Here is a 12,330-nt window from a genome sequence, read left to right on the forward strand (position 1 = left end):
ACCACCCAGAAGTGGGTGGTATTCAGTATGCCGGCTGTTGGGATCCCGGCGCTCAGTATACCGGCGCCAGAATCCCGTCACCCGACATACTGACACCTATTCTCCCTCTTGGGGGTCCACAACCCCTATGGAGGCAGAATAAATAGCGTGGCAAGCGCCACTGTGCCCACAGCGTGGCGGCCCACAAGGGGCACATTTGCGCTCGCCCTGCTGCCAGCACGCCAGCGGTCGGGATCCCGGAGCTGCTATGCTGGCCGCTGGGATTCCCGACCGCCGAATAACATACTACCCCTCCCCAGAAGCAAGTGGTTCCAGGTGAAGGTGCCTGTTTTGGCAGTCTTTTTTCTCCTACCACTGGAGGCACCACAATGCCACAGTGATGTACTGTTCACTAGTGATGAGCGGGTTCGGTTCCTCGGAATCCGAACCCCCCCGAACTTCAGCCTTTTTACACGGGTCCGAGGCAGGTTCGAACCTTCCCGCCTTGCTCGGCTAACCCGAGCGCGCCCGAACGTCATCATCCCGCTGTCGGATTCTCGCGAGGCTCGAATTCTATCGCGAGACTCGGATTCTATATAAGGAGCCGCGCGTCGCCGCCATTTTCACACGTGCATTGAGATTGATAGGGAGAGGACGTGGCTGGCGTCCTCTCCGTTTATAGAGAAGAGAGTAGAGAGTTAGAGACACTATTTAGTATTTACTAATTTTGGGGAGCATATTAGGACTGGAGTACTACTACTTGCTGATAGTGTGACCATTGACCACCAGTTTAATTAATCCGTTCTCTGCCTGAAAAAAAACGATACACAGTGTGACACAGTCACATACCATATCTGTGCTCAGCCTCAGTGTGCTGCATCATCATATGTAATACTGTATATCCGACTGTGCTGAGTGCTCACTGCTCACACAGCTTAATTGTGGGGGAGACTGGGGAGCAGTTAGAGCAGGAGTACATAAATAATATATTTTAAGTACAGTGCACACTTTTGCTGCCAGAGTGCCACACTGCCAGTGTGACTGACCAGTGACCACACTGACCACCAGTATATTGTGATTGTCTGCTTAGGACGGAGTACTACTTGCTGATAGTGTGACCAGTGACCACCACCAGTTTAATTAATCCGTTCTCTGCCTGAAAAAAAAACGATACAGAGTGTGACACAGTCACATACCATATCTGTGCTCAGCCCAGTGTGCTGCATCATATGTAATACTGTATATCATTATCTGACTGTGCTGAGTGCTCACACAGCTTAATTGTGGGGGAGACTGGGGAGCAGTTATAGCAGGAGTACATATTTTAAGTACAGTGCACACTTTTGCTGCCAGAGTGCCACTGCCAGTGTGACTGACCAGTGACCACTGACCACCAGTATATTGTGATTGTCTGCCTGAAAAAGTTAAACACTCGTCGTGTGGTGTTTTTATAAACGCATTCTGCAGACAGTGTCCACTGTCCAGCAGGTCCGTCATTACATAATATATACCTGTCCGGCTGCAGTACTAGTGTGATATATATATATATTTTAATTTTATCTCATTATCATCCAGTCTATATTAGCAGCAGATACAGTACGGTAGTCCACGGCTGTAGCTACCTCTGTGTCGGCAGTCGCTCGTCCATCCATAATTGTATACCACCTACCCGTGGTTTTTTTTTCTATCTTCTTGATACTAGTAGCTTACTTTAGGAGTCTGCAGTGCTGACAGACAGTGTCCAGCAGGTCCGTCATTACATAATATATATACCTGTCCGGCTGCAGTACTAGTGTGATATATATATATATATTTTATTTTTATCTCATTATCATCCAGTCTATATTAGCAGCAGACACAGTACGGTAGTCCACGGCTGTAGCTACCTCTGTGTCGGCAGTCGCTCGTCCATCCATAATTGTATACCACCTACCCGTGGTTTTTTTTTCTATCTTCTTGATACTAGTAGCTTACTTTAGGAGTCTGCAGTGCTGACAGACAGTGTCCAGCAGGTCCGTCATTACATAATATATATACCTGTCCGGCTGCAGTACTAGTGTGATATATATATATATATTTTATTTTTATCTCATTATCATCCAGTCTATATTAGCAGCAGACACAGTACGGTAGTCCACGGCTGTAGCTACCTCTGTGTCGGCAGTCGCTCGTCCATCCATAAGTATACTAGTATCCATCCATCTCCATTGTTTACCTGAGGTGCCTTTTAGTTGTGCCTATTAAAATATGGAGAACAAAAATGTTGAGGTTCCAAAAATAGGGAAAGATCAAGATCGACTTCCACCTCGTGCTGAAGCTGCTGCCACTAGTCATGGCCGAGACAATGAAATTCCATCAACGTCGTCTGCCAAGGCCGATGCCCAATGTCATAGTACAGAGCATGTAAAATCCAAAACACCAAATATCAGTAAAAAAAAGGACTCAAAAATCTAAAATAAAATTGTCGGAAGAGAAGCGTAAACTTGCCAATATGCCATTTACCACACGGAGTGGCAAGGAACGGCTGAGGCCCTGGCCTATGTTCATGGCTAGTGGTTCAGCTTCACATGAGGATGGAAGCACTCAGCCTCTCGCTAGAAAAATGAAAAGACTCAAGCTGGCAAAAGCACAGCAAAGAACTGTGCGTTCTTCGAAATCCCAAATCCACAAGGAGAGTCCAATTGTGTCGGTTGCGATGCCTGACCTTCCCAACACTGGACGTGAATAGCATGCACCTTCCACCATTTGCACGCCCCCTGCAAGTGCTGGAAGGAGCACCCGCAGTCCAGTTCCTGATAGTCAGATTGAAGATGTCAGTGTTGAAGTACACCAGGATGAGGAGGATATGGGTGTTGCTGGCGCTGGGGAGGAAATTGACAAGGAGGATTCTGATGGTGAGGTGGTTTGTTTAAGTCAGGCACCCGGGGAGACACCTGTTGTCCGTGGGAGGAATAGGGCCATTGACATGCCTGGTGAAAATACCAAAAAAATCAGCTCTTCGGTGTGGAAGTATTTCAACAGAAATGCGGACAACATTTGTCAAGCCGTGTGTTGCCTTTGTCAAGCTGTAATAAGTAGGGGTAAGGACGTTAACCACCTCGGAACAGCCTCCCTTATACGTCACCTGCAGCGCATTCATAATAAGTCAGTGACAAGTTCAAAAACTTTGGGCAACAGCGGAAGCAGTCCACTGACCAGTAAATCCCTTCCTCTTGTAACCAAGCTCACGCAAACCACCCCACCAACTCCCTCAGTGTCAATTTCCTCCTTCCCCAGGAATGCCAATAGTCCTGCAGGCCATGTCACTGGCAATTCTGACGAGTCCTCTCCTGCCTGGGATTCCTCCGATGCATCCTTGCGTGTAACGCCTACTGCTGCTGGCGCTGCTGTTGTTGCTGCTGGGAGTCGATGGTCATCCCAGAGGGGAAGTCGTAAGACCACTTTTACTACTTCCACCAAGCAATTGACTGTCCAACAGTCCTTTGCGAGGAAGATGAAATATCACAGCAGTCATCCTGCTGCAAAGCGGATAACTGAGGCCTTGGCATCCTGGGTGGTGAGAAACGTGGTTCCGGTATCCATCATTACTGCAGAGCCATCTAGAGACTTGTTGGAGGTACTGTGTCCCCGGTACCAAATACCATCTAGGTTCCATTTCTCTAGGCAGGCGATACCGAAAATGTACACAGACCTCAGAAAAAGAGTCACCGCTGTCCTAAAAAATGCAGCTGTACCCAATGTCCACTTAACCACGGACATGTGGACAAGTGGAGGAGGGCAGGGTCAGGACTATATGACTGTGACAGCCCACTGGGTAGATGTATGGACTCCCGCCGCAAGAACAGCAGCGGCGGCACCAGTAGCAGCATCTCGCAAACGCCAACTCTTTCCTAGGCAGGCTACGCTTTGTATCACCGGTTTCCAGAATACGCACACAGCTGAAAACCTCTTACGGCAACTGAGGAAGATCATTACGGAATGGCTTACCCCAATTGGACTCTCCTGTGGATTTGTGGCATCGGACAACGCCAGCAATATTGTGTGTGCATTAAATCTGGGCAAATTCCAGCACGTCCCATGTTTTGCACATACCTTGAATTTGGTGGTGCAGAATTATTTAAAAAAACGAGAGGGGCGTGCAAGAGATGCTGTCGGTGGCCAGAAGAATTGCGGGACACTTTCGGCGTACAGGCACCACGTACAGAAGACTGGAGCACCACCAAAAACGCCTGAACCTGCCCTGCCATCATCTGAAGCAAAAAGTGGTAACGAGGTGGAATTCAACCCTATATATGCTTCAGAGGTTGGAGGAGCAGCAAAAGGCCATTCAAGCCTATACAATTGAGCACGATATAGGAGGTGGAATGCACCTGTCTCAAGCGCAGTGGAGAATGATTTCAACGTTGTGCAAGGTTCTGCTGCCCTTTGAACTTGCCACATGTTAAGTCAGTTCAGACACTGCCAGCCTGAGTCAGGTCATTCCCCTCATCAGGCTTTTGCAGAAGAAGCTGGAGACATTGAAGGAGGAGCTAACACAGAGCGATTCCGCTAGGCATGTGGGACTTGTGGATGGAGCCCTTAATTCGCTTAACAAGGATTCACGGGTGGTCAATCTGTTGAAATCAGAGCACTACATTTTGGCCACCGTGCTCGATCCTAGATTTAAAACCTACCTTGGATCTCTCTTTCCGGCACACACAAGTCTGCTGGGGTTCAAAGACCTGCTGGTGAGAAAATTGTCAAGTCAAGCGGAACGCGACCTGTCAACATCTCCTCCTTCACATTCTCCCGCAACTGGGGGTGCGAGGAAAAGGCTCAGAATTCCGAGCCCACCCGCTGGCGGTGATGCAGGGCAGTCTGGAGCGACTGCTGATGCTGACATCTGGTCCGGACTGAAGGACCTGACAACGATTACGGACATGTCGTCTACTGGTACTGCATATGATTCTCTCCCCATTGAAAGAATGGTGGAGGATTATATGAGTGACCGCATCCAAGTAGGCACGTCAGACAGTCCGTACTTATACTGGCAGGAAAAAGAGGCAATTTGGAGGCCCTTGCACAAACTGGCTTTATTCTACCTAAGTTGCCCTCCCACAAGTGTGTACTCCGAAAGAGTGTTTAGTGCCGCCGCTCACCTTGTCAGCAATCGGCGTACGAGGTTACTTCCAGAAAATGTGGAGAAGATGATGTTCATTAAAATGAATTATAATCAATTCCTCCGTGGAGACATTGACCAGCAGCAATTGCCTCCACAAAGTACACAGGGAGCTGAGATGGTGGATTCCAGTGGGGACGAATTGATAATCTGTGAGGAGGGGGATGTACACGGTGATATATCGGAGGATGATGATGAGGTGGACATCTTGCCTCTGTAGAGCCAGTTTGTGCAAGGAGAGATTAATTGCTTCTTTTTTGGTGGGGGTCCAAACCAACCCGTCATTTCAGTCACAGTCGTGTGGCAGACCCTGTCACTGAAATGATAGGTTGGTTAAAGTGTGCATGTCCTGTTTATACAACATAAGGGTGGGTGGGAGGGCCCAAGGACAATTCCATCTTGCACCTCTTTTTTCTTTCATTTTTCTTTGCGTCATGTGCTGTTTGGGGAGTGTTTTTTGGAAGGGCCATCCTGCGTGACACTGCAGTGCCACTCCTAGATGGGCCAGGTGTTTGTGTCGGCCACTAGGGTCGCTTAGCTTACTCACACAGCTACCTCATTGCGCCTCTTTTTTTCTTTGCATCATGTGCTGTTTGGGGAGTGTTTTTTGGAAGGGCCATCCTGAGTGACACTGCAGTGCCACTCCTAGATGGGCCAGGTGTTTGTGTCGGCCACTAGGGTCGCTTAGCTTACTCACACAGCTACCTCATTGCGCCTCTTTTTTTCTTTGCGTCATGTGCTGTTTGGGGAGTGTTTTTTGGAAGGGCCATCCTGCGTGACACTGCAGTGCCACTCCTAGATGGGCCAGGTGTTTGTGTCGGCCACTAGGGTCGCTTAGCTTACTCACACAGCTACCTCATTGCGCCTCTTTTTTTCTTTGCGTCATGTGCTGTTTGGGGAGTGTTTTTTGGAAGGGCCATCCTGCGTGACACTGCAGTGCCACTCCTAGATGGGCCAGGTGTTTGTGTCGGCCACTTGGGTCGCTTAGCTTAGTCATCCAGCGACCTCGGTGCAAATTTTAGGACTAAAAATAATATTGTGAGGTGTGAGGTGTTCAGAATAGACTGAAAATGAGTGGAAATTATGGTTTTTGAGGTTAATAATACTTTGGGATCAAAATGACCCCCAAATTCTATGATTTAAGCTGTTTTTTAGGGTTTTTTGAAAAAAACACCCAAATCCAAAACACACCCGAATCCGACAAAAAAAATTCGGTGAGGTTTTGCCAAAACGCGGTCGAACCCAAAACACGGCCGCGGAACCGAACCCAAAACACAAAACCCGAAAAATTTCAAGTGCACATCTCTACTGTTCACACTTAAAGCTGGCGAGTGTCTGGCAGCCAAGTAGCAGCAGTGTTAGTGGTCAGCATCAGTCTGCATTAACCACAAAGGGAGTGGAAAACCTCTCTGTCCATTTTTGTGGAAAACATTAACAGCTGCTGCATAGGGGCTGTTTCAATTAGCAGCGAACTTGCTCACTAATACAACACAGTTATCCAGGCTGGATGTGTGTCTCTGCTTATAGCCCACAGAGGTACCAGCAAGGTATTTCTCCTGCAGTTACCGGCTACATGTGCAGCAACAGATCGCGCAAGGTTCTGGCAGAGCCTGGCGCCTAGCTGAATCTCCCATAGTATATAACAATGTATCTCTCCAGTGAAACCATTCACCAGATGTTGGAGATCACAGAGAGAACCAGCATTTATAATGTACATTAGGGATGGTGGGCAGTATGAATAGTCTTCTACACTGCACAGTGTTGATTACTGGTTAATGCAGGATTACATTCTGTTAAAAGTGTTTAGGTTACTGGTTAAAGGAGTGTTGTATTACAAGCATGTTTTTATGTAGGTTATACTGTATTTAAAAAAAAAAAGGCACAGATTAAAAATTATTGTTGTTTGCCTTTTTATCTGTGCATTGTACTTAGCCACCAGAGACTGAATGGGGGAGATTTAATTCATTTGCAAGAATTCAGCCGATTCAATTAGTTCCTGCAACTAGCCCCGAGCCTGCACTTGTCTTGCACCCTCCTGACAGCTGCATCACACCAGGCACTTCACCCGAGAGCAGCACCTTAACGTGGCTAGCCCTGGGCATTATTGCAGGAAAATGTGACAGTCAAGGAGCCCAGGAGCTAAATTCACGCAAAGGAATTGAATTGCCCAGGAGCTAAATTCACGCAAAGGAATTGAATTGCCTCTAGTGTGTCCACAGGAAATACTGAGGATCTCTAGTGCACAACCTAATTCACAAGACAAACAAGAGTAGATTTTGAACAGTTAAAAGTAGAACAATAATTAGTGGGTTTATTTGTTGCAGACATCTGAAGATAACAGAGATGGAATGAGGGTTTCCCAAGTCGAGCTCAGATAAATATTTAAAATCTAAAAACGGTCTGATCGTTGAGCCTACAGGTATAAAGTAGATTCTTACAAAGCAAGTATTGCTTTACAAAAGTCATTCCAGTCAATAATACGACTGATATTCTGTCCATAGTGAACACAATGTCTGTCATGGGCCGCCTTGGAGACATTCGGAATGGTGCTGGCAAGGTTAATCCAGGAAGAAGATGTTATTGAATTGTGTTGCACACAGCTTCTTGATTTCCTCTGTAATTGAAATGGAAAACCGTTAGATGATCCCATTCAACTCCGAAGAAAAAAAATTGATTCATTTTCCTGCAGAATATAATCTCTCTCAGGTTCCGTCATATGCCATAGCATTATATTAGAGCAGCCACTATTTGATTGGATATCTAATAATTGACAAAAGGCTGTTTACTACCAAGCTAAATAATATACTGATTATTCTTAAACTATGCCCACCAGACTCTCTCTCTCTCTCTCTCTTTTCTACTGTAGGTTGTCATTCTAGGAGGGGTAAACTACACTAACATGACAGACACAGTGTGACTGACAGCTTGCCAGATTGCTTTGTCTAAATGTACAGTTTTGATTGGTGGATTCATACACAGGGGCAGGACTAGTGAGGCCACAGCAAGACCAGTGACTGCATCCTCAACTTCTAAAGATGTGGGAGGAGCTTCAGCTATTACCATCATAGGCAGGGAAAATAAATAAAAATGAAGACTAATTGAAATCAATTTCAGTATACCCTTCCCCATTCTCCCAAACGTTTCAAATAATTATTTGTCAAGACTTCTCTTTTAATATCTTCTACAGACAAAATGAGTAGTGAAATACATTTACATACATAAACTTTGTGCTAAATTTCCTGCGATCTACATAAACAAAAATGTATCATATGAAATTCATGTAATAAAAACACTGTTGTGGCAATAGACTCATAAGGGAGCAGGTAGTTATTAAGATCCATACATTCAGCTGCAATTACAGCCTGGCCAGGATATATATATATATAGATAGATATATATATATATATATATATATATATAAAATAAGAATTTACTTACCGATAATTCTATTTCTCGTAGTCCGTAGTGGATGCTGGGAACTCCGTAAGGACCATGGGGAATAGCGGCTCCGCAGGAGACTGGGCACAAAAGTAAAGCTTTAGGACTACCTGGTGTGCACTGGCTCCTCCCCCTATGACCCTCCTCCAAGCCTCAGTTAGGATACTGTGCCCGGACGAGCGTACACAATAAGGAAGGATTTATGAATCCCGGGTAAGACTCATACCAGCCACACCAATCACACCGTACAACTTGTGATCTGAACCCAGTTAACAGCATGATAACAGAGGAGCCTCTGGATAGATGGCTCACAACAATAACCCGATTTAGTTAACAATAACTATGTACAAGTATTGCAGACAATCCGCACTTGGGATGGGTGCCCAGCATCCACTACGGACTACGAGAAATAGAATTATCGGTAAGTAAATTCTTATTTTCTCTGACGTCCTAGTGGATGCTGGGAACTCCGTAAGGACCATGGGGATTATACCAAAGCTCCCAAACGGGCGGGAGAGTGCGGATGACTCTGCAGCACCGAATGAGAGAACTCCAGGTCCTCCTCAGCCAGGGTATCAAATTTGTAGAATTTAGCAAACGTGTTTGCCCCTGACCAAGTAGCTGCTCGGCAAAGTTGTAAAGCCGAGACCCCTCGGGCAGCCGCCCAAGATGAGCCCACCTTCCTTGTGGAATGGGCTTTTACAGATTTTGGCTGTGGCAGGCCTGCCACAGAATGTGCAAGCTGAATTGTATTACAAATCCAACGAGCAATAGTCTGCTTAGAAGCAGGAGCACCCAGCTGGTTGGGTGCATACAGGATAAACAGCGAGTCAGATTTTCTGACTCCAGCCGTCCTGGAAACATATTTTCAAGGCCCTGACTACGTCCAACAACTTGGAGTCCTCCAAGTCACTAGTAGCCGCAGGTACCACAATAGGTTGGTTCAGATGAAACACAGAAACCACCTTAGGGAGAAAATGAGGACGAGTCCTCAATTCCGCCCTGTCTGAATGGAAGATCAGATAAGGGCTTTTACAGGATAAAGCCCGCCAATTCTGACACGCGCCTGGCCGAGGCCAGGGCCAACAACATGACCACTTTCCATGTGAGATATTTTAACTCCACAGATTCAAGTGGTTCAAACCAATGTGACTTTAGGAACCCCAAAACTACATTGAGATCCCAAGGTGCCACTGGAGGCACAAAAGGAGGCTGTATATGCAGTACCCCTTTTACAAACGTCTGAACTTCAGGAACTGAAGCTAGTTCTTTCTGGAAGAAAATTGACAGGGCCGAAATTTGAACCTTAATGGACCCCAATTTTAGGCCCATAGACACTCCTGTTTACAGGAAATGCAGGAATCGACCTAGTTGAAATTCCTCCATCGGGGCCTTACTGGCCTCGCACCACGCAACATATTTTCGCCAAATGCGGTGATAATGCTTTGCGGTTACATCCTTCCTGGCTTGATCAGGGTAGGGATGACTTCATCCGGAATGCCTTTTTCCTTCAGGATCCGGCGTTCAACCGCCCTGCCGTCAAACGCAGCCGCGGTAAGTCTTGGAATAGACAGGGTCCTTGCTGGAGCAGGTCCCTTCTTAGAGGTAGAGGCCACGGGTCCTCCGTGAGCATCTCTTGAAGTTCCGGGTACCAAGTCCTTCTTGGCCAATCCGGAGCCACGAGTATAGTTCTTACTCCCCTCCGTCTTATAATTCTCAGTACTTTTGGTATGAGAGGAAGAGGAGGGAACACATACACTGACTGGTACACCCACGGTGTTACCAGAGCGTCCACAGCTATTGCCTGAGGGTCCCTTGACCTGGCGCAATACCTGTCCAATTTTTTGTTTAGGCGGGACGCCATCATGTCCACCTTTGGTTTTTCCCAACGGTTTACAATCATGTGGAAGACTTCTGGGTGAAGTCCCCACTCTCCCGGGTGGAGGTCGTGCCTGCTGAGGAAGTCTGCTTCCCAGTTGTCCACTCCCGCAATGAACACTGCTGACAATGCTACCACATGATTTTCCGCCCAGCGAAAAATCCTTGCAGCTTCTGCCATTGCCCTCCTGCTTCTTGTGCCGCCCTGTCTGTTTACGTGGGCGACTGCCGTGATGTTGTCCGACTGGATCAGCACCGGCTGACCTTGAAGCAGAGGTCTTGCTTGGCTTAGGGCATTGTAAAGGGCCCTTAGCTCCAAATATTTATGTGAAGTGATGTCTCCAGGCTTGACCACAAGCCCTGGAAATTTCTTCCCTGTGTGACTGCTCCCCAGCCTCGCAGGCTGGCATCCGTGGTCACCAGGACCCAGTCCTGAATGCCGAATCTGCGGCCCTCTAGAAGATGAGCACTCTGCAACCACCACAGGAGAGACACCCTTGTCTTTGGTGACGGGGTTATCCGCTGATGCATCTGAAGATGCGATCCGGACCATTTGTCCAGCAGGTCCCACTGGAAACTTCTTGCGTGGAATCTGCCGAATGGAATTGCTTCGTAGGAAGCCACCATTTTTCCCAGGACCGTTGTGCACTGATGCACTGACACTTGGCCTGGTTTTAGGAGGTTTCTGACTAGTTCGGATAACTCCCTGGCTTTCTCCTCCGGGAGAAAACCTTTTTCTGGACTGTGTCCAGGATCATCCCTAGGAATAGAAGACGTGTCGTCGGGATCAGCTGCGATTTTGGAATATTGAGAATCCAACCGTGCTGCCGCAACACTACTTGAGATAGTGCTACCCCGACTATCTGAAACTGATAGTGACAGTTCTGTACCACAAACCTGAGGTACCCTTGGTGAGAAGGGTAAATTGGGACATGGAGATAAGCATCCTTGATGTCCAGAGACCCCATATAATCCCCTTCTTCCAGGTTCGCAATGACCGCTCTGAGTGACTCCATCTTGAATTTGAACCTTTGTATGTAAGTGTTCAAGGATTTCAGATTTAAAATAGGTCTCACCGAGCCGTCCGGCTTCGGTACCACAAACAGCGTGGAATAATACCCCTTTCCCTGTTGTAGGAGGGGTACCTTGATTATCACCTGCTGGGAATACAGCTTGTGAATGGCTTCCAATACCGCCTCCCTGTCGGAGGGAGACGTCGGTAAAGCAGACTTTAGGAAACGGCGAAGGGGAGACGTCTCGAATTCCAATTTGTACCCCTGAGATACCACCTGAAGGATCCAGGGGTCCACCTGTGAGTGAGCCCACTGCACGCTGAAATTTTTTAGACGGGCCCCCACCGTGCCTGAGTCCGCTTGTAAAGCCCCAGTGTCATGCTGAGGACTTGGCAGAAACGGGAGAGGGCTTCTGTTCCTGGGAACTGGCTGTTTGCTGCAGCCTTTTTCCTCTCCCTCTGCCACGGGGCAGAAATGAGGAGCCTTTTGCCCGCTTGCCCTTATGGGGCCTAAAGGACTGCGCCTGATAATACGGCGTCTTCTTATGTTGAGAGGCTACCTGGGGTAAAAATGTGGATTTCCCAGCCGTTGCCGTGGCCACCAGGTCTGTTAGACCTACCCCAAATAACTCCTCCCTTTTATAAGGCGATACTTCCATATGCCTTTTGGAATCAGCATCACCTGACCACTGTCTTGTCCATAACCCTCTTCTGGCAGAAATGGACAGCGCACTTACTCTTGATGCCAGTCGGCAAATATCCCTCTGTGCATCACGCATATATAGAAATGCATCTTTTAAATGCTCTATAGTCAGTAATATACTGTCCCTATCTAGGGTATCAATATTGTCAGTCAGGGAATCCG

General features: G+C 47.3%; 1 protein-coding gene across 7 annotated transcripts in view; it reads right to left on the minus strand.

Annotated features, from left to right (window-relative positions):
• Positions 1-7,411: 7,411 nt before the first annotated feature.
• Positions 7,412-12,330, minus strand: part of CCZ1 (CCZ1 homolog, vacuolar protein trafficking and biogenesis associated) — a 185,200-nt gene continuing 180,281 nt past the window's right edge. For all 7 annotated transcript variants that reach the window (XM_063934490.1, XM_063934487.1, XM_063934485.1 and 4 more), the window contains exon 16: positions 7,412-7,751. In XM_063934490.1, the coding sequence (XP_063790560.1) occupies positions 7,696-7,751 (56 nt within the window). In that variant the 3' untranslated portion in view covers positions 7,412-7,695. The remainder of the gene's footprint in view (positions 7,752-12,330) is intronic.

Source organism: Pseudophryne corroboree, chromosome 7, assembly GCF_028390025.1.
Source record: "Pseudophryne corroboree isolate aPseCor3 chromosome 7, aPseCor3.hap2, whole genome shotgun sequence".
In the NCBI taxonomy this organism is placed as follows: domain Eukaryota; kingdom Metazoa; phylum Chordata; class Amphibia; order Anura; family Myobatrachidae; genus Pseudophryne; species Pseudophryne corroboree.